General features: G+C 41.0%; 1 protein-coding gene across 1 annotated transcript; it reads left to right on the plus strand.

Moving 5' to 3' along the window:
* The first annotated feature begins 2,316 nt into the window (after nt 1–2,316).
* On the plus strand, nt 2,317–23,347 carry tnfrsfa (tumor necrosis factor receptor superfamily, member a). Its single transcript, XM_086097600.1, has 10 exons — nt 2,317–2,541; nt 15,385–15,580; nt 16,432–16,563; nt 18,446–18,557; nt 18,662–18,798; nt 18,884–18,979; nt 19,060–19,106; nt 20,046–20,333; nt 20,410–20,446; nt 20,617–23,347. The coding sequence occupies exons 1-10, from the start codon at nt 2,509–2,511 to the stop codon at nt 20,916–20,918; spliced, it is 1,380 nt and encodes a 459-aa protein (XP_085953726.1). The 5' UTR covers nt 2,317–2,508; the 3' UTR covers nt 20,919–23,347.
* Nucleotides 23,348–23,602: the final 255 nt, after the last annotated feature.

A 23,602-nucleotide genomic window follows, 5' to 3' on the forward strand; every position in this document is an offset into this window, starting at 1 on the left:
TTGACAGTTACGTATGTAACTACGGCTCTATGAGTCCCGAACGACCGCCAGGAGGATCACGTCAGCCGGAACCCTGGAAATGTCCTTTTATGAATTCTTTCTCGAGTGACGCATGCGCGTGGGGGATTTCCGTGCTGTTTCAGTACCGCCACCTGGTGGTCGGGAGGGATGAAATATAACTTATTTTTATTTTTTCAATTGAGTTGTACAGGTCATAGGTCACATGTCATTAATGGTGAAAAAGGGCTCGATCTTGTTTTGTATAACATGGGGAAATGCCGTTTGAACTGGGATGGTAGACGTATATCCACCATGAACGTAACACACACACGCACACACACACTGGTAGCACTTTAGATGCCATGCGATTAGATTAACATTGGGTGGAGACATGTTGGACAGGATGTTTATGTCTCTTGATGTTGAACAAACGCACATCCCATGAATTGGAGTGCGCGCGTTCCTCTCTCGGCATCTTCATTTAAAATTCATATTTTCACTTTGAATTTTTTTTGGACTTTTTACGCTTCACATTACCCTCTCAACTCAAGGACTCCACTGCACCCTCTCCTACCCGGGGCCTGGAAAAAAAAACATATTTGTATCATAATGCTTATTATTATATTAAATTAAATTCCGTTTGTTATGCTTTGTTTGTTTCATAACGCTTATCAAATTAATTTATATTCCAAGCAGGAAACCTCAGTTTTTTCTGAATGTCTTGTTTCTATTCTGCTACTTTTTCCCCCCTCAAAGCCAAAGAAGATAAGAAAAAAAAAAAGATGGCGACAGCTGATCCATTATCTTGTGTAATCCTTTTTTTACTCATTATATCAGTAGACAATATTCTATTTTTAATGAGTAAAAAAAAAAAGCTTAATGTATACAAAGCTGTTATGAAAACTATATTATGTATGTATTATGTTATGTAATTTTTTTTCTGCGTATTCTTGGAATTTCGCTGTGTGAAACATGTTAAGGCATGGACCCCCACTGCCTCATGAATATTCAATATCCTTCAAAAAAAAATCAAGAATGCAAATCTAAATTAAATATATGGTTTCAAAGAGACCTGACAATCTTTGGTAGAATTTACTTAACCAAAATGGAGTCCTTAGCTTGTTGTATTTACCCTGCATACTCACTGGCAATACCTAATCAATTCATAAAAAACATAAAACAAATGAACTTCAGTTTTATCTGGAGAAATCAAATCCATTACATTTGAAAAGCTGAGATTATTAAAGACCTCCAAGCCATTGATTTTGAATGCTTAAACGCAGTGTTAAAATTGAAATGGCTTAAATCCTATCTGTTAAATAGTAATAGCATTTGGTTTTGTCTCACCAGGGGTCTGTTAAAAAATATATATAGGAGGAATAGATTTAGTCCTTGCATGTGACTTTAAAATTGAACGGCTGCCAATCGAATTGTCTTCATTCCGTAAACAAGTTTTGTTGTGTTAGAAATGAATGCACACTCACAACTTCAGTCCACATCGCACCCCCGTGTGGAACAATAGAAATCTCTCTTCCTCGGGTCTCCTGGTGTTCGGTTTAGGTGAACGGTATGAGATTTTTTCTAATAGGTTTTCTGGTGAGCTAACAAATACACGCACGCACGCACGCACGCACGCACACACACATACTCACTCACACACACGCACACACAAAAAATAAAAAAAATAAAAGAGCAATGATGATGACATTTCCGAATGAACAATACTGAGCTCTTATAAAAAAATAAATAAAAAAAATAAATAAAAAAGAAGTAAAAAAAAAAGAAATCTCTCTTCTTGACGCATTGGATGATAAAAAAATATCTGGTCCATCACCCATCTTCTTGACGACCGTGGGAACTGGCTGACTCGTGGAAATATTTGTTCGAGATACGATATATCTTGTACACAGGCCCAATTTAATAAAGTGATGAGAGCAATTCCAACATCAACCAAATTGATGGTTCAAAATATAGACAATTTTATATCACAGATTTAAACATTTTCAAATGCAATAATAAGGGAATTTGAACACATTAAGTATCCAGTCAGCCCGAGGACGAAGGAAGTCCACTTCGAAATTTTGAGTTATATTTATTCATCCAATGAGATGCTAAGATTGAGATTTGGTATCAATCACAATAATTGTTCCTTGTGTGAACAATATGAATGAACTTTATCGTGACTTTTGTGACGTTTGTTATTAATATGCAAGTTGTCCAATAAAGCATTAATAAAAAAAAAAACTCATCGTGATTGGCTGTGGAGACTGTGACGTCACTGTACACTGATGAGCCAGAGGCAAGAATCACTGCAGCTGAGTCTGACCGGCAGTTGCGAAGTGTAGAGGGAAGCCGCTCGCAAGTTTTACTCATGAGAGAAGTCGGCTGACGGATTAGCTTGTTTGTTCCTCTTCTTTTACTCTTTATCACCATTTTCCCCACCCGCACTGTGACGTGTTCAATTCAAGATACTTTTTAGACTGAAGAAGTCTCACGGAGGTTTCCGACATGAACGCCAAGCCGGCTGTCGGGAAATTCTGCGTAAGTAAAAACACACACACAAACAATGCTGTAAGATGTGTATTTGTGTTGTATTTATAATTATTTAAGATGAATTACGTACAATTTGCGTGATCAAGACAGTAGAGAGCCGGGTGCGAATTTCGATGAGCTTTTGTGCCAATATTAACTTGTGCCGCCGGAGCAGACTGAACCGGAACCGGCCACCCGCCTGTTGCCAAGTTAGCCATTCAGCTAATGTGTGTGTGTGTGTGTGTGTGTGCGTGTGACAATCGAGAGTGTGTGTGTTTGTACCATGGACTTGCATATCATTGGACAGTCAATGCCGCTTACTCGCCGTCGGGTGAAGCCACCGGAAGTGCCTTGGCGGTCATTTTACGTTGCCAATTTGTCTGTGCTCATTGCTTGTTGACTCCTCTGCAGCGTTTTCACGTTTTTTGGTCTTCACGGCAAAAATGCCACCGTGTATGGCTTGCGATTGTACGCCAATAATGCAATCAAATGCTTCTTTGTTTCTATTTTTTTCCCCCTTGCATGATCTGTCCCAGGGAGGCAAGGTCTGTTTGCTGTTTGCTGTTTGTCAATGTCAATTTTGTTTTTATAAACCACATTTCATATGGCAAGCATAAACTCAATGTGCTTCAACATAAAAAGCAAGATGTCAGCACAAGTTGCATATTTAAAGCAAACAAAAAAATTCAATAAGCAAACAAACAACTTAATTGGTTAAAAGCTAGGGAGATTAGTTAAAGGGAGATATATAAAAAGAAATAGTCTTATTGAAGTAATGATGATCTCAGTGTAAAATGTGGGTCTGTTTAATAGAACACAAAGCTGTTCCACTTACTGGCAGGAAGCCATGAGTTGTACGAATGGCAACAGGTGGATATACTGTACCTTCTGCCTTCCAATGGAAGAACATTTAAATGGTTGTGCGGCTGTGCTTGCCACTGTATGTCCTAGTTTAATAAAGCCGTATTTGTGAGACTCCCCCCCCCCGCCCCATATCTCATACAAATTTTACTTTCATTAATAAACTAAATCATTAATCTATCGGATTGAAGTGAATCGAATCATATCGGGGGGAAAAGCAACATCAAATCAAACTTGAAATCGAATCGATTGAGGGAATTGGAATTGATACCCAGCCCTACAAATTTCACTTGTTTGAAAACAAAACAAAAAAAAACATCGTCTTCTCTTACCATTATAGTATCGATTATCGAAACACCAATGTTAACGATCGACATTGCCTCTTTTATTACTTTTTAGAGGTAAAACTAAGCAAAGTAAAGCAGCATTGTGTTGTTGTTTTTTTATGCTTTAACAACTTTATTGTTCAATTTTTCCCAAAATTGATTCTCTCTGTATCGCGATGCTGTCGTCATACTCGGCACAGTGTCGCTTTGTTACTTTTTGAGTCCAGGTTAGCGTATGCTATTTGTGACTCCTCGTCACATTATCATCAGTGGACTGTCATGTGACACTCCCCCCCCAAACCTCGGCAAAGACCTTTGCGACTTGTGCGAGCACCCCCCCGCCCCCCCCATGTCGAGCTGCGACGTCGCTGTTTATCTTTTGTGTAAACCACAGAACATTCTGGAGGAGGCCTCGCCAAGTGGCCTTGTTGCTGGGGGGAATGCGAGGAAACAGGACCCCCACCCTTGATCCACCCACACACACCGACTCTGCCTGCAGCTTAATCCCCCCCCCCCCCCACCCCAATACACACAGATAGCGCGCCTACGTGCCTGCCTGTCCCGTCCATTTCCTGTACACACATGCCGTGATATTAGGGGGCATCGTTTTGCAACTGTAAACTTGATGCCTATCTCTTGAGTCTGCCTGGGTGTGGTTTCACACAGGAAATGCCCCCCCATGTCCACTACCCCCATCTCGCAGTACAGAAAAGGGCACGACGGACATCTGGGACAAGCTCGGGCCAAACTAACGTAGCTTATCGGCGCCCGCGCGGAATGATGCAACCGGCCGGCAACGCCTGGCGCAGGTGCTCCGTCAACGCGGTGGATTAGCAAAGCCGCGGTAGGGGGGGGGCGGAGGGGGGCCCTCGTGTTGTTGCTGAGGTGACTGGCTCGGCCAATCAGAGTGTGGCTGACTCACTCGGGCATGTGTCACCTGTTCAGGTGTGCCCGGGCAGCGGAGTAGTGTGCATTCCAGCGCAAGGCGGGATGGCGTCAATGGGTCACGAGAGCAAAGCAGCTAGTCACATTTAACATTTTAAATGTTGTTTAGCATTGCACGGCAAGTTTATTGATACAATAATTTTACCACAGACTCATAAATCATTTACAAGATTGCCTCAAGCAGACGTCAGTGTTATTATTTAGCTTTACTGCTAAGTAACGGATGACACAGACACACTGCTGATAAGCACAAACATGTATTGGGTGAACATTTTTTACTTTAGTAACTTTTCAAAACTATTCAAAAAAAAATTATTTTTTATTTATTTTCAGTGTGTTTTTCAGTTGCCTTTTGTTGAGTCTTTATAGTGAGGAATCCGGTGGGCCTTTTCATTACCTCAACTTTCCAAATAGTTAGCTGTTTGCTAACACCAGCTAGCTTCAACTTATGGCATGTGGCGGCCATTTTGGCTCAGGTTTAGGTTTGTCCTCATAGGAAATGTGGTCATAATCAACGTGAACGGAAAGTTCCTTAGTGTTGCTTTAATGCGCTGTCATGTCTTACAAATGCAATTATGCCATCTAGTGGCAGAAAAATGTTGCACTTGTTTTTTACAGTACAGTACATCTTTTTAATTTTAACTCAATTTTATGAATGATTATGAAAGTACTGTATCAATGACAAAGATGCAGCCAAAGTTCTATTAGTTTAACATTTCCCCCCCCACTTTTATGTTGTAATGCGTGTGAAATTTAAAAATATTTTTGTATATTTAGAACAGATATCAAATTTGCAATTAATCGTGAGCTAACTATTGAAGTCATGCGACTAATTACGATTAAAAAAATAAATAATTTACTGACATATATATATATGATCAAACATCCCTAAAGCAATTAAATGAGATTTTTGCTTAGAAAATGTCACATTGTTGCTGCGATGCCTTTTGTGACGGCAGATGCCGCAGCACAAAGGCTCACTTTGATGGCGCTAATGTGATTTGCCCAGGCAAAGCGGAGGCTCCTTGTACATTCTTCAATCTGTTAGTCACCCCCCCCCCCCCCCCCCTCACATTGGTGTCTTCGTCCTCACCCTCCTCCTCCTCTTTCCTCTTCAACACTGCCAGCCGTCTTGTGAGCGGCCTAATCGAGATTGGAAAAGCCTCTGCCCATCGCCCCGGGCCTCGCACATGTCCGACTGTGTGCCGGCGTTCATCGGCGGTCCTTTTGGTCGAGCAAAGAAAACAAAAACAAAAACTCTCCCAAAACTCCCAGCAGGCTTCTCTCGGTTTCATGTGTTTCACATCAGCGCGGGTCACGCGCCAGCCTGGACGTTCATTAGCGTCGATTGTTTGCCGACGTCGCCTAACCTGCAAGCGACACGCGCGCACCTCCTAAGGAAACTCAAGAATGTGTGTCGCGGGGTTGCAAGCATTGCTCGGTTAAAAATATCCTGCCTGGCGGATATGTTTTGTGTGTGTGTGTGTGTGTGCGCGCGCGTGTGTGCAGGCTGTTCGGGGGGGGGACTGGGACTGTGACTGTGCCGCATGAAGCCCCTGTATTGTCTCAGCTTCCTGTTCTCCCTGAGAGGAGGGGGCCGCCGCTTTTCACACGCTCCCACTCGTGCACTCGTTCTACACGCTATTGTACACGCATACTTCAACACTTTGCCGCACTTTTTACGCTGGCTCGTCGTCGCGGGAGATGCACTCAGAGTCCAAGTAACCACTGAGACATTCAATGTTAAGAGTCAGTAGCACTTTCCCAACTCGGGAACTCGGACCATTGTGTCCGAGTGTGGAACCATGAGAGCTATTGTGTGAATTTCCTTACTGGGTCATTTATTGGAGGCCGAAATAAGACCCTGTACTTTGGCGAAGTACAGAAACCTTTGCGTCTGCAGCACTCAACATATTTGAGTGTTAACTTTTAGTTCCAGGGAGTACAAGACTGGCAAGTTCCTGTACTGTAGCTTTTAAGTTGTCGAATAGTACATTTTGACCCCAGGAACTTTAAGGAGGTCCATTGTGTCTCTGCACCTGAGGAACGATTGTCTAATAATTCACAGAGGTCGACCAGATCAGTCGTCTTGTTGACGACTCGATTTTTACTGTCCATTTCAACGCGTAACACAGTACTGTAGTTCGGAACCTTGTTACAGCTTAAGGAAGTGTTCCTTTTTAGTTTTGCTTTTAGTTTTGTGTTGGACTAGCATTGCTAAATTTGGCATTGCGAATCAAATCATGCAGTTAGGACGCTGACTGCCATCACGCAACAAATTTTCTGGAGTGCTTTAAAAGAACCATCACTGTTTTCTTAAAGGGGCAGTAACATGAAAAATCTACTTTTTTTTTTTTTTAGCTTTTAGCCATGTTAAAATGCTAATTCCTCACCAAAGTGGTGCTTTCCTCCATTCGCCCTTTATGAGAAATTCAAGGTCATTCTGCTGCACCGGCCCCTCCCAACAGGAGAAAACGAGCGGGTGCTCAATCTGACGTCATCAGGGGCGGAACCATCCCCCGCCCCGCCTATGCGGACTAAACACACACCCACTTTCTCTGAGACCTCCATGCTCGCAGGATAGTCGGTAAACATTCTGTCCAAAGCAATTAATTATCCTTCACATGACAATTAGCCGTCTTAAATTCCCAGGTTGACTGACACTTGTGTAAACTACAAGTAAAATGTCTGCACTGTTGAACCTAACTGGATGAATGGTTAAGTGGTTAGTGCACTCACCCTGTAAGCAGAAGGTCCCGGCCTCGGGTCCCACTTAGGGCTCCCCCCCCCCCCCCCCCCTCCTCCTCAACTATGATTTCTTGCGGCCGTTTGGTTTCAAATGTTTATTGAAGAATTGAACATCCATCCAATTTCCACTTTTAAAGAAGATGCCGTTGCATGCGTACACATCGCTCCATAGTATTGTGGGCGGGCGCAGCAGCCAGCTTAGGACGAGATGGGCGCGGCAACCACACGGGAAGAGGCGGGGTTATACTGAACCGGACATTAGAAAAATAGCCAGTAAAATACCTAATAATATAAATATATAAACTCACAATTAATCAAAAAATGTATATCTGTTCTTAATGTACAATAAAAAAATTATAGGTTTTCATACTCTTGTTAACAAAAGTGGAAAAAAATGTTAAACTAATAAAAATAGTTCAAATGAATTTTTGACGTCAACAACCGTCAATGGCAGTGAATGAGTTAAGATGGAACCCAAGGGCAGCAGATACAATGAAAACACCAGAGGTCTCAGAATTGAACCGTGTGGAACACCATATGTTCCGTTATACATGTAAATTCATATTGCACATATTCGTCCAACTACTTTTTTTTTTTTGCTCAATATAGTTATTATGAATGGATGACAATAATAAGGAAATCACACGATGTACCATCTCAGCAGTCACAAGCCTACTACTGAGCGCGCCAAATTCCCTGCAGCATTGTTGCGCAATCACCTATAGCTAATAATAGCCAAGCATTGCATGTCATCATGAATCATATTATGAGTGTGTGTGTGTGTCTTGACCTCCACTGAACCTCTAAGACTGACACACCAATTTCCTTTGGTTCAATCGAACCCAAGTTAGGAACGACTAGTTTAATCACATTTTTGCCATTAAGTCTTCTAATTGGTCAATTTAACGAAGACTTATGACACGTCTGTCTACTGGATTCACCATTTATTGGTCTGAGAAGAAGCCAAATGTCCATCCGACAAGGCCGTCTTTATACGTATGGTTGAAACAGCAGAGCGGTTAGCCTCATTAGCACCCATCGCCGCTGGTCATAAAAGATTACTTGTACAGTGTCTCTGCAGCCTGGCACCAATTTAACCCACAAATTGGTGGTTGGGGACTGCCGGTCTAAATTAGGTTTCGGATTTGCTAGTATTATGTGTTCAACCAAACTGAACAGCTTGCTCAGTGGATTTTTTGGCTGCCATCGACTTACAGTGACAGAATTGTTTTGCAGGCCTTGATGAGGTCAATGCAGCCAAGTGCAATTACATTCATGTCATATTTGAACTCGCTCTGCAATTACTGTGCACTCATTACGCTCAGTCGTCATTCAACGCGCGCATGTCAGTCTTGCTTTGAGCCCAGCGTTTGTTGGCTTGTCAGTAACAGCTGTAACGTGTTAACATGGCCGCCTCTTGGCCCGCGGGCACGTTTGGATGCTCGCCGCGCTCGCGGTTCGGGGGAGGCGACGGCGATAAGGACAGGCGCGCACGGAGATGGCGGGGAAGAGGCATGTCGCTCGTTTGTCACGATCGTTTACGAGGAGCTCGTTTGGTTCTTGGGGCCAGCTTCAACCCCTCGGTGCGGAAAGTGGGCGGAGTTTGGTGATTAGTGGTTGGTTTGAGTCGTTGTTGACTTTAACCTCCCAGCTGCCTGCTGTTTGGAATCTAGTGGAGTTGTTTGGCTTGGAGCAACAAATCACGGCGTTAGCGCTGTTTGGCTAGCGCTCAAAGACTAACTGCGTTGCGTGAACTGCAGCGGCAGACTTGCAACGCTTTTTCCACTGTTTGAGTTGCAGATGAAACGCTAGGAAAATTTGGTATCATGATTCTCGTCAGCAAAGTGACGGCGTCAGGGATTTGCTAATGCGGGTGCCACAAGACGGGAGCCAGAGCAGTCATGCTGATGTATTACATTGTGTCTAGAAATACAATTATTAAAGCATAAGCATTTTAGAGACAGTATCAAGAAAAATGTTTCACAAAAATACATAAATGTCAGACAAAATACACTCATGAAAAAATTGCTTTTTACACAAAAAGTACAAAAGTAATAGAGGAAAAATCCAAAAATATTGACAAACATAGTTACGCTGGTTTAAAAATACAAAGACGGACAAAATAATGAGGAAAAAAATAATAGACCAAACAAATTCTGATTGATGCAAAATACAATGAATGAAAAAAATACATTATCAAGAGCAAAAACACTGAGAATAAAAATGAAATATTAGTTGGAAAAACACAAAAATTCAATGAAGACGATATAATAAAAATCCTCAAATATTGGAAAAGTAAGGGGGGAAAAAATGCAAAAATACAATATCAGGATTTAAAAAAGAATACATGACAAATTACAAACATTAAATGTTTTTTCCATTTCATGTTTATACATTAAATGTACATTATACAAAGATATAGTATAAAATGAAAAATACAACTCAAATATTGGACGAAAATATAAATGAAACAAAAATCCCACTAATAAACAAGAAATACACAAAAAGTGGACTTCCCTTTCTTCAAGCCATTTATTGCCCAGTTCCAGTCGCAATTCAAGTTTATTGTAAATGAAACATAAAATGAAAATAATTACACATTGTGTATTCAAACATTTTAACATTTAAGGTATTAATTGTACTTGAAAATAATGAAGTTATCACATTAATTATAGACAAAATATTTCCTTCTCACATCTGAAAATGGCTAAATGAGTATCCCTTTATGCTTTCAAGTCAAAGCGCCACCGTACGCTAGCAACGACCAGTTCGCATTTGGAAAATACACCATTTTAAAACCTCTAATCCCTGTTCGTGTTGCTCAAGTTTGGAACCGTTGTTGCTGGATGATTCGCCCTTAATGAGAAAAGCATGATGGCGGCCAGGATGCAGCCCTGTAATAGGGGACACGTCGTCCCTGCTTAGTGCTCGGCTCTGACTAAAATCATCTGGACAATATTGAATAAACGTGCCCTTCCTTTTGTTTGCCGCTTGCCGCCTTGTTTGTACAGTCACTTGGAGGATGCGCGCTTTCGCTAAATGGCCGCCGCTAAAATGGCCCATTGATAAGCAGCTCTGCGGATGTCCTGTCCTCAGTAGAGGAACCCTTTTTGGAGAGGAAGCCTCCTCCTTCATTTGATTGCGACTTTAATTGCTTTAACTTGAGCACAAGCGCCATCGTCATCACAATGGCACTCTGTGCTAAGTGGACTGGACCTCCTCCAGGGATTGTGGCTTTTGGAGGCTTTTCTGGAGGCTTTCTGCACTGGGGTTACGGTCACCCCCTGCCGCCACCGCCTCTCTTCTAGTGTTGCCGCAGTGTTGCTAGCCAAAAATATTTATGTGCTCGAACTTGACGCCGCTAATGTGGATAAACATGTCAACTTTTACACGCCGTGTTGAGGGAATGTTGCATGTAAAGAAGTTGTCTGTGCGGCTGCTGTTGTTTTGTTGGCCGTTTTGAAATGATCATTTATTATACAGGCAGACTTGGCGGCGCTAAATGTTCAATAAAAACAAAAGAGATGCTTTCAAAAAAAATTTGGGGGGGGAAGGGGCTGCAGGGTGGCAAAAAAACATTGACAAAACTAGGTTGCGAGTGTGTTACTACCTGCAGTGAGTTATAATAACAGCTCAAGTCAAGGCTATACTACAGTAGCTTCAACCAAGTGACCGTAAAGTGTTAGAAACCTTTGTAACCATTTTAATGCTTTCTTTTTATTGACAATAAAACCGTTTTTACAAATTAATCTTGACCTTGAGCTTTCTCATTGCTATAATGGCGACATAAGTCAAGGCTAGCTTAGACTAGCTTCCATCAAGTGACCGCAAAGTGGCAAGAAACGTTGCCAAAACTATTCAGTATGTTTTGTTGATAATAAAAATAAAAATAAACTAGCATTTTTAAGATATTATGTTTGTCTTAATGTTCCATAAATAAGCTAAAATGACAGCAGAAGTCAAGGCTCGATGAGTAGGTTCGACCAAGTGACCAAAGTGCGGCAAAAAACTTTTAAAAGTTTTTTTTCACACTTTTGCGTTAAGGTATCAATAAGCTATAATGACAGCACAAATCAAGGATAGCTTAGACTAGCTTCTAAAGAAAGCAGGTAACACTGTTGATGTTTTTTGTTGACTATAGCATTTCTTTAATAAGGCTATTTTCTGCATTATGGTGATCTCAATTAATCATAGCGTGTTTTAGGGCTAGCTTAGACGCTAGCGTCGTTATCGCAACCTGCTTGAAGTAGTCTGTGTTGGCGAAAAAGATGTATAGAAACATCAATAAAGTTTGTAGCATAAATCAAGGCTAGCTTACACTAGCCTCCAAAGAAAACGGGTAACACTGTTGATGTTTTTTGTTGACTATAGCATTTCTTTAATAAGGCTATTTTCTGCATTATGGTGATCTCAATTAATCGTAGCATGTTTTTAGGCTAACTTAGATGCTAGCATCGTTATCGCAACCTGCTTGAAGTAGTCTGTATTGGCGAAAAAGACATAGTTAAAATGCCTTGAATACACTTTAATGACAGCATGAGACACGGCTAGCTTAGCGTAGCTTCACCAAGTGAACGTGATAACTGTTCGTGATAACTTCTTGCGGCCAGTCTTCGCTCGCGTGGCCACATTTTTATCTCTGCATGAGTGAACCAGGCATTTGTTCGGGGTCTCGTATTATAGCGACCGTTTCCCAACATTTCCTGCGATGTCACACTCTTGTCGTGCTGGTGTAGCGTTGCACTTTAAGATCACCAGTTGTCTTCTTTTTTTTTTTTTTTTCCCAGGCCTTTTTTTTTTCCTGTTATGTCCGCGGCGCACATGTGCTTCCTCGCAGATCTTTTCACGCGAGCCTTCGCTTCATCAAGTGTTCTTGACGTCCGCCTCCCGCTGTGCTCTCACACAAAAACGCACTGTGTCCAAGAATTGCAGGACCACCACTAGCAAACATACCCCCGCCCCCATCGCCCGCCTTTCCTCTCTCTTCTGCCTGTGTCCAATGTTTGGATAGATGTAAAAGGCCTGATTGTGACTGCTCACAGCCACTCTGGAAAGTCTGACGTGAGCAGCGAGGAGGAGGAGGAGGAGGAGTAGGAAGGAGAAGAGGGAGTAGGAGAAGGGTGGCGGCATGGGGTGGTTGAGGGGGGGGGGGTCACAGGACAAGAGATAGAAGGGAAAAGTTCTTCCCGACAACAAGGCATGGCGACACTCCAGGAGTCCCGCTTGTTCCCTCGTCCTCCTCCTTGGCTTCTCGCATTTAGCCTCCATCTTTACTTGTCCCTTGACATCCTATAAGTGTATCCTTTTATCCCAATAAATATAGTTTTTCAAGATATTGATTATGGACGATGGGTTGTGACGTACCGTGCGTTATGGGAGCGGCGGCCCTGTCGGGGTGCCCCTGTGATCAAGCAAAAAACATTTAGTCTCGTGTTTTGCTTGAAAATGGCCAACCTATCTCTCCGGTTTGGCTTTGTGTCACTTCAGAACTACATTTTTCCGAAAGCTGTCATTAGCCTGAGCTGTGGTGGCCCTTAAATGATTACAAAACAAACAACAACAACAACAAAAACAACGACATGACAAAAGGTGGGGGCCGCACTAATATTAAAGTTTGATGTCCAGTATAGGGGGCCGCAAAATATCATCCTGTGAGCCGCAAATGGGCCCTAGGCCGTGGGTTTGAGAGCCATTTTGCGTTGTAGTGCGTACGTATGTAGGACCAAAACTGCCAAAATTCTAAATGAATAAATGATTAAATACATTTTAAAAAATGACTAAAAGTGAAAATAAAAACTGACTATAAAATATATCATTTGAAAATTAATATAAATGGAACTAAAAACAACAAAATACATAAATAATTATAATAATAATAATTTTTGAATTATATTTTCTATATTCGGTTTTATTTTCATTTTTAGTCATTTATTTAGTCATTTATTTATTTTTAATTTTGGCAGTTTTGGTCCGTACTGCCAGGTCGAAATTTTATTCAAATGAGGATGCGGTCCCAAGCAAGTCGCAAGTTGTGGTGACAGTGGACAAGATAGTCGTCCATTGCTGGAGCTCTCCATGCAACAAGCCGGCGAGACTTCCTTCTTCGCCAAGCCGCTCACTCGACCAATAAAAGGCAGTTTGCAACGGCACAGTCCAACTCAAGACACACACCCTCATTTGAATAACATTTCGTCCTGTCACTATCGACCAAAACTGTCAAAATTCAAAATAAATAAATGACTAAAAGTGAAAAAAATAATAATAATAAATAAATACAAATGTATGTAGTTATTTTATATAAGTTTTTGTGTGTTTTTTTTTTCATTTATATTAATTTTTTGTGATTTAATTTTCAAATTATATTTTTTATTTTTGTTTTTATTTTCACTTTTAGTCATTTATTTATTTCGAATTTTGGCAGTTTTGGTCCTCCATACGTACGTAGTGCTATAACTCATTTGAAAATTGAATTAAGTGTTCAAATTGATGGTATTTTATGTTTTTATTTTTTATATATAATAACGAGAAGCTATTAAATCCGGTGGTAAACTCAATTTAAGGATTTCTGTGTGGTGTCGTGTGAGACAAAAGCCTCCAACGCAGCCTCTCCTTTATCCCGGCGGTGTCGCGTTGCATCGGTGTCGCATGTCGGGCCGTTCAAAGCATCCGCGTTGGAAGAATGTGGGTCATTTGAAGTCGAGACACTAAAGCTTGTTGTTGGCCCGTGAATGGGCCCTTCTCACGTTGACGCACTGAAAAGCGTGCGAAGAAAAACGTCAGTGCCCGGGGGCCCTCAACTCAAGCAGCACTGCCCAGTATTCTTCTGGGAAGCCCACCTACACAAGACGGCCATTATCTGCCGCATGAATGGCTTTGCTATCGCGTCGGACACCGCTAACACCGGCCGTTGGTCCGATCAAGAAGCTCTTTTGAAAAATGATGCTAACGTATGCTAGCCTGTCTTTAGCCACAAAACCATATTGGCTAACGCTGGTTTGAAATGATGTGGATCAAAACTCTTTCATGTTTGATTATTTGTTAAAAAAAAAGAAAAAAAGAAGTAATTTTGGAAAGTAGGCCACTTGTAGAGGCAAAAATGTGGGGGGCATCATAAATCATCTCCTGCATGCGAGGTTAGCATCAATAAAACTCTTTTAGCTAACTACTGTCGCTCCGAGCAGAAGTTTCAAATTGAAAATGTATCAAAACTGTCGTTCTTGTCATTTCTTTAAAAATAATACAAATGCAGTGTAGAAGTACAGCCATTTTTTTTATTTCTAAGCCGCACAAAATAAATCAAGTGACTGCAACAAGCAAATGTTTATTTAATTTTTTGTTGGATTGCTTGCACAATCATCTGGCAAGTTGTCTTGTTTTATTTAAATTTTATTTTTTTTGTGTGTGTGTGTGGAATCTGTTTATTTTGTTGTCATTAAAGTCTTGGCATCAACTCTTGGCTCAAGACCTCCTGTGTGGCCTTTGATGTTGATTGACCTCGTGCTTCCATGGGGCCCTCCAGGCACTCGGGCTTCCTCCCACATCTCAGAAATGTAGGTTAGCTTCATTCGAGACACCTAATTGTCCATAGGTGTAAACCGTTTTTTTTTTATCTATATGTGCCGTTTGATTGACTGGCGATCGGTCCAGGGTGTACCTTTTCCCAAAGTCAGCCGGTGATCGGCTCCAGCTGACCCGTGACGCAAATAAGGACAAGCGCTCTAGTAAACAAATGTCATAAGCATGTAGCGTCACACACGCGGTAGGGTGCTGATGCATTAATTGCGTTCCCACGGAAAAATTTTCTAGTCAGATGTTCCGAATCACCGTGCAGATTGCAGGCAGAAAGCAACCCATGAAGAATCTTCTTGGCCTTTGATGTGACTCCGCTGAAAGAGCTGGTCTGTGCAACCGCATTCCATGTCAATAAAGCAAAGTCTTGTTTTGTTTTGTTTTGTCTGCTCTCACACCTCAGGTGCTCCTGGCGACGCTCCTCCTCCTCCTCCTCGCGAGTTCGCCGTGCCGAGCGGCCGAGCAACCCCCCGCAGCCCAGTGGTCCGCCGCCACAGACGACGACTTCAGGAACATCACCCTCCTGCGCCGCCATAGGACCTGCGTGGAGAACCAGCAGTACCACTACCAAGGCCTCTGCTGTCTTAACTGCCAGGCCGGTACGTCCGTTTTATGCTCGGATTTTGTCAAAACATTTGCAAAAAGATGGGAAATAAACTGAAATATTAGGTGTAAGATGTACAAATATTAGATTGGGGGGGGATTGTGATGATTTTGTTTAAACAGAGATAGAAAATACACAAAAATTGGGGGAAAATTGCAAAAATATTTGGTGATGATGCAAATTTTTTAGGTGAAAAATCTGAAATATTACATGAAAAGTAAAAACATTAGCTTAAAAAATATTCATCAAACATTAGATAAAAAAATGTCAAAATAGTGTGTTAAAGAAACCTAACTCCAAAAGAAAAAGATGGAAATTAAAAAAAAAAGAGAAATGTAAATCAATTACTGAAAAATGCAAAAGTATTAGACAGACAAAAAATAAAATAAATATATATATATTATAAAGCATAAATATTAGATGGAAAAAATACAAAAAATAAAAAGATGGCTCATACACGCATATTGGAGGGGAAATGCCAAAATGAAACAATCCAAAAATAATAGATGCAAAAGACAGAAATATTTGATAAAAAATACAAAAACAATAAATAAAATACACACACTTGGACAAATAATAGAAAGCAATAAAAAACAAGTATTGGGGAAAAAAAATATGAAAGGAAAAATGACGCTATTTTAGATAAAGAAAATATTAGATTTTTTTTTTTTTTTAAGAAAAATATTACATGGAAAAACATCAAGATATTAAATTTAAAAAATTGGATTAAAATATGAAAAGTGCCCTGACTTGCATATCAGCCAAAATCAAATTTGTTTCACAAATCAACAGGGCTTTTGCAAATTGTTGACCTTGGCCATGTTTGGGTTTTGTTGTCATCATCAGGGGCGTTTGTGCAGAAGGAGTGCGAGCTTGATTACCAGCAGGGGGTTTGCGCTCCCTGCGAGCAAGGACACACGTACACGGAACATTCCAACGGCATGGACCGATGTCTGCCCTGCACGCACTGTCGACAAGGTAAACACTTACAGTGGACAGAAGAAGTATGCGCACCCCACTTCAAATTTTTGTGACATACTGTTAAAGAGTAACATCAAGATAAATCACTTGAAAACTATTGACATGTAATATGGACAACTGAATAGAAAATAGAGGCGTTGTAGGACATTTTAACTTTATGAAATAAAAGTAATTACAGAATACAGTTGTGCTACAAAATACCTAATGTTCGATGATGCATAAAACACAATTTGTCAAAATGGTAGAAAACAATACAAATATTAGACAAAAATGAAAAATCCGGAAAATGCAAACATATTTGAGGAAAAGTGTGAAAATTATTAGATGCAAAGTGTTATCAGAAAAATAGACAATAGATGAACAATACTAAATATTAGATGAACAATACAATTTAAAAATTTAGGAAAAAATGATAGAAAACGTTGCACAAAAAGATGGAAATTTATATTGCAGACATGAAAAATACTAAAAATTAAACAAATTTAAAAAAAAAAAACTATTGGAGTAGTAATGCTCTAGTATTTTAAAATACAGAGATATTGGAACGAGAAAAAAATAAAAAAAAATAAGATAAATGCAACAGTTTGCATCCTCTTTCTCTTTTTGTTTTCTGTCGATGGGAGAATCTGAAATCCAGTAGTAATGCTAATTCCAATTCAAAACCTTAATCCTAATTTTTCAATTTAGCAGGAAGTCATTCCAGTGGACTTTTCCTGTTTTCGCTAACCAGGCCATTAGAGAAAGTGGATCCTTGTTTTTCTTTTTTCTTTTTTTCTTTTATTGTGCTCTTCGAGACGCCACCGCGACAAAGGCAAGTGATGAAGTTACTCGGCGAGAAAGGGCGTGTCTTTTGTGGTTTTGTTTGCCGCCGTTCAATGGGAGCGCGTCCCAGGAGGAGGGGGCTTACCTGCCCCGGTCCGGGCGTGGTGTCTTTGTGTCCCGCTTGAAAAGGGGCTCCTGTTACGCCAGCTCGCACTTTGGGGATAATCGCTCCTCTTTGCCTGTGACTCGGAATGTTTCCACACCCAAACTACCTGGTGTCCTCTTTTCACCTACCTGGGAAAACATCTTTGCGGCTGGACAAAGCATGTAATTGTATTTGGAGGTGAAACGCAAGAGAAATTCATCTTAGTCAAGAAAACATACGAATCTTAAAAAAAAGCTAAAATTGCAGAAAAATCTAACACTACAATTATTTATTTATTTATATATATATATATATATATATATATTAGGGGTGTGCCAAAAAATCGATTCTCATTTGGTACAATTCAGAATTTATTTTTAATGTCCCAAAATTGATTTTATTTAAATTATTTTATACCGTCTTGCCTTTGTCTGTGTGTGCCTTTTATTTGGAGCACTGTTCATGTTGTACCCGATTTGGCCACTGAGGGGGCAGTGTGGTTCCACACTGTCTGATACACTGTTAAGTTGTAGCCACATTAGAGAGTAGAAGGAAAAAGTCACGATCAAGTTATTCCAATAAAAGTTTTTTTTTCAGCGTGGAGCCGTTCTTTTGAGTGATAAAAGTGCCGCGAGTAGCGCGCTAATTAGCATTAGCGAGTCAGACTGGAGTAGATCATTACAATTCCTTGCACATCTATAGATTGAAGCAAAAAATTATTGTGAATCAAATCATTTTGAATCAAAAATCGCTCCCAATCGAAAATTTATTCTGAATCGAATCGCAGGACCAAAAATCGGAATCGAATCGAATCGTGAGACATTCAAAGATTTACACCCCTAATGTGTGTGTACAAAAATACACAATATTAGATGACGACAAAAAATACTATGACAAATATTAGACAAAAATGTGTTTGTGTTCTTGAAAGTTCCACATGTGCTGTGTTGATTTTGTGCAAACTGCTCACAGACGAGATGGAGACGGCGTCCTGCACCACCACGTCAGACACCAGGTGTCAGTGCCGAGCCGGAACCTTCTGCGTGCCAGATCAGGCCTGCGAGGTCTGCAAACGCTGCGCCAAGTAAGTCACCCCCCACCAATTTTTTTTTTTTAATCCATTAAGTCAACCAATCAAACGTGGAAATGTGGTGTATCCATGGTGATTGCTTGATGGATTGGCTTCAGGTGCAAAGCGGGTGAGGAGGAGGAGGTGAAGAAGTGCACGCACTTTTCCAACACGGTGTGCCGCAAGCGAGACCCGTCACCCACTCAAACGCCGCCGGGCCGAACCCCGCCCACACCCGCCTCGCGGGGTGATATCAGTAATGCCCATCTGTTATTTTCCCCCCCCCTTGTTTTTCAGCGACCCGTCGCTTTTCTTACTAACCGGCCTCGCTTTTGTTGCAGTGGCTCCCCTGCTGAGCTGCCTCCTCATCGCCATGGCGGTCGGCGGACTGGCCGTGTGGTGGTTCGTCGCCAAGCGCTGCTCCTTCGAGGGAATGTGTGAGTCCCGGCCCGGGCCACGTTTCAGTGACGACGTCGTCATTTTACTAACAAATGCCGTTTGTCGGCTTTTTTGACAGGCGCCAAAAGTCACTGCGACACCAGCGAAATCGTCAAGATTCCGATTGTAAGTCTAAAACGAACGTGCAGGTTTTTCTTGGCTCAAGTTGAGCACGCTACTCACGGGGTACACATCCAACACACAAATACTACAGTATATAACACTTTAGATAACCAGTTTCGATCTTTATATTCTTAGCATATTTGATGCTTTTATACAAAACACTGTTTTTTTTTTTGTTTTTTGTTTTTTAACACATAACAAAAGTACTTTTCCGAGCTTGAATGGATTAATGGCATTACAGTGGGGGGGGGGGGGTACCTGGCAAAAAAACCATGAAGTTTGCGAAACCCTGGTGTAAGGTGTCAAACCAGCTGTTCCTAACTGGCAGCTTTACATTGGGGTAACTCGGTGAAAGGGTGCCGATAGTGAACAGCTTGTCAGTAAACCGCTTTAAAAAAAAAATATATATATATAACAGAACAGAAAAAAATTGCTTTATTTTGTCCCCAAGAAATCCTATTGCAACTTTTTTTTCTTTTTTTTTTAAGTGACTTTATTTATTTATTATTGGGGAAAGAAGTCAAAATATTTTTGGGTTCAATTGGAATTAATTCATGGCATTACAGTGGTAGCACAAAACCTTTCAGACATCGGCTAGAAAGAAGAAAAAAATGCCAGGAAAAGCCGACTAGAATATCTGAACTTTTGGTGTAGGGCGTTGTCATAGTAACTTTAAATGCCGATTCCCATTTGAATTTGAAGTTTGGTTAATCCTGAAAGCAGCCAAATCCCCAGTTATACGTACACTTTTGCAACCACATTATTTCAGTTACATTTTCCTTACTAAGATTTCTTAAAAGTGTATTGGTAGAGCATCCATCCATTAAAAGTGGAAAAAGTATTTAAAAATTGTTTTTTTTTAACCTGGCTTTTGCGCTGTGTTATGTCAACCAATTGATGACGAATAACCATCAACTAAATCCGATTTTGTTTTTTCGTTAGGATGAGAGCGCCCCCACAGCGGAAGAGTGCCAGAACAGTCGTAACGCCGGCCTGGAGGGCGACCACTCCCGTCCGGAGTCGCGTCCGCTGCTGCAGGAGACGCAGGCGGGCATGACCAACAACAAGGCGTCGCCGCCCCCGGAGGACGAGGACCGCGGGCTGGGCGACAGCTTGCCCAACACCACCAGCTCGTCGCAGACCAGCCTGTCGGCGCTGCCCACCGCCGCCTCGTCCGGGGACAGCCCGCAGCAGAGCCCCGAACCGTGCAGGATAAGCGCCACCGCCATGGTTCGGATCGCTCGGAAAAGGTCTTTTTTGATGTTTTGTGTTTTTCTGTTTCACCAAGTCTCGTCTGTTTTTTCAGGAGGATCCTCTGCAGCACCGCCTGCTGCCGCTGCAAGGTAGGAAAAGCCGGGCCGACGCTTCCCCGGATGACACTTCACGGGAAAAAATAAATAAATAATAATAATTAAAGTCAAATGTTACCTTTTAGATTTGACGACAATTATGGCAATTGTTCACTCAACACGGGCACGCCTGAGTCTAATAGCGTGACTCGTTTTGTTTGCAGAGTCTGAGAAGTCACTGAAGAAGAGTTTCGACCTGTTCGACAAGTACCTGGACGTTCGGATCCACAACAAGTTCTTCCGCATGATCGGCGTGAGCGACAACCACATCCGCCAGGCGGAGGGCGGCGCGGCCGGCGACAAAGTCTACGAGCTGCTCAAGAACTGGATGCAGCAGCAGGGCCTGAAGGCCGACATCAACCACCTCCTGCAGGTCCTGCTGGACTTGGACCAGCGACGCTCGGCCGAGAGCATCGCCTCCGAGGCGCTTAAGCGGGGCTACTACAAGCACGACTGCACTCCCTGAGGGACGCCGCCGTAGCCTCTTTGTTGGACTTACCTCCTCGTATCGAGAGCCAGTAGTTTTTTCTTTCGAAGGTGCTTGAGCAAACAAAAAGGGGTAAGTCGAGCTGCTCGGATGAAAAACAACAGAAGAAGAAATAACATGGTGAAAAAGAAAGGAGCGCCACCTGCTGGCGAGCACATACACTGGTCTGGCGCTTGTGACGTCGCGAAAGCGCCCTCTCTGCCACTGGCACAATCTCGTCACGCTAGCTGTTTCTGTCACTAGGATTGTTTGATTTGGTCGTCGTCGTTTTTGATGCACTGCCTTACAAAATGTTGTTGCGCTGACTTTTTTTTTTTTTTTTTTTTTTTTTTTTCACGTCAACAAAATGACGCCCACTGCTGGCACAATGTCGTCACCGTAGTTATTATGTAAAAAAACGTTTTTTTGTTCTTTTTGTATCATCCCCAAAAAATGTTAAGAATGTAACATAGCTATGATTTTGGTCTCATAAGATTATGCCTTTTTTTTCTAAAAAAATTAAGACATGTTGCTCTTTTTTTTTTTATTCCAGCAAGATTGTAAAATAACTATTCTTATGCAATTCAGACAAAAAAATCCGACTTTATTCTTGTAAAATTGCAATTTATGTAAAAAGGTTATTGTATGATTGCGACCCTTTCCTACAAAAGATGCGACTTTATTCTCATACAATTATGATTTTTTTTTAATGAGCTGTTCTCATATGAGGACTTAAAAAATAAGAATTTAAAAATAAGATTAAGTTTTTCTAAAAAAAAAAGGCTTTATTCTTATAAAATTATTTCTGTACAAAATGATTGTTCTAAATTTTATTTTCATAAAATTGTATTTTTATAAAACAAAACCACATTCTTGTAAGATTAGGATTTATTGAAAGAAAAAAACGATTGTGAGATTAAGATTTTTTTTTTTTCTAACAAATGTAAATTTATAATTTTAGGGGGAAAGTCCCTTTATTCTTGTAAGATTAATCTTGTAAAATGTGCTATTAAAACTTTTTTTTTTTTTTTTTAGTTAGTAAACTGTCCTCAACTGACATGATGTAGCCACACTACTCGTTAGGAAGAATTTTGTTTTTCCTTTCATAAAAACCACTGATCTGAATATATGACTGGATAGCCGATAGGCCAGGTCTTTTGAAGCCGCGAGGCCCGTCATATTGCTCCTCCAAAGAAACGTTTCTCTGCATACGAGCCTATACATTTACAGTATCGAAATTGAAGAACATTTGACTAATTGCCTATGAGCTGTATATGTCTAATCAGTACATATACATACAGCCTGTGCCCAAATTCACAAGGCTGATGGGTCCTCCGAAGGCCGAATTTGTCGGCGGCATGGCGATGGGAGGAGCAAGATGGCCGCCCTGCGGCTTCAACGGCTTGCACGGGCGTGTATGGGTTATCCAGTAATATATTCCGATCAGTGATTAAAAAAACACATTGTCAGTCGGTTAAAATTATGCTACACTAAAATGAAGTCATGCAGCACAATGTTTGTGACAATTTGGCTAAAATGTTCACCGACGTACAACTTTGTCAGCCACGTCAACTTCCCTCACTACCTTTTTTATTTATTGTCGTATTTATTTTTAGCGCTACTTATTTATACCCTCGTAGCGTTGCCACACTTACTTAAAAGCGCTATTGTTACATTTCATTTGGAGGTGAGCAGACACAATTTTGTTTTATTGAAGTTATGAATATGGATAATTGAGGCTTGCGTATCCATACTGTTACACGTGAAAAAAAACGAACACCAAGCCTCACTAAGTTTCCCCAGCCCTTGTGCTTGTTACTAGGCAGAATTCACAGTTTAAGCAAAAATGATGGTGGCAGGTACGGGAAATGTTTGTCCAGCTTTGCTTTAATGAAGGAAACCATTTTGTTCTGAACTTAAGATTAATTTTTTAACAGCTCAACATTGTATTCATATTGTCCTCCTATTTTTTTTTTTTTTTTTGCAGTGAGCCTCAGTGTGTGTGTTGTTTTTTTTGTGTGTGTGTGTGTGTGTGTGTGTGTGTGCGTGTGAATGTAATTGAATTCTATTTGTGTGTCAATGAGACGGCGTGTGTTCTACTGTATCGTGATGCTCAGTGCTGGCGCTGCCATCCAGTGGTTGACAAGAGACAATTCATCCTGCACCAATTTCAAGGCTTGGTCACGTGACTTTCTTATAAGTTGGCCTCTTCGTATTTGTTTTTGACTTCATAGATTGTAGGAGTGAAGCAGCAGCAATAAAATGACGTCCGCATCCCGTTGATGGAAGAAATAAAGTTAAGTTGTAAGTTATAAGAAGTATGTTTTTATGTACATTTGGAAGAAATATTTTGTACAAAGTCACCTTTTTTTTTGATTGTTTGAATTGTTTTCAATTCTGTTCAGACAATAAATGACTATTATATTTCATTTTTGTATTTTTTTGTATTTTTATTTGTAGACGCTGCATTTACGCTTCAGTGTTTTAGCTGAACTTTGTTCACGGTTAAATGGTAGCTGGCTAGCCAAGCTATTAGATGGCGTACCTTGTCAGCCAAGGCATTAGCACTAGCAAAGGGAACAAGAAATAATGTACCTCGTCCGTCAAGATTCGATTAAACAGCAGTCAAACTCCCACTGTATCTAGTCAGTCCCTTAGAATTACTACCTTGGAAATCATGTATG

Source organism: Leptonotus elevatus, chromosome 15 (assembly GCF_054856555.1).
Source record: "Leptonotus elevatus isolate MCC_2025b chromosome 15, RoL_Lele_1.0, whole genome shotgun sequence".
Classification (NCBI taxonomy): Eukaryota; Metazoa; Chordata; class Actinopteri; order Syngnathiformes; family Syngnathidae; genus Leptonotus; species Leptonotus elevatus.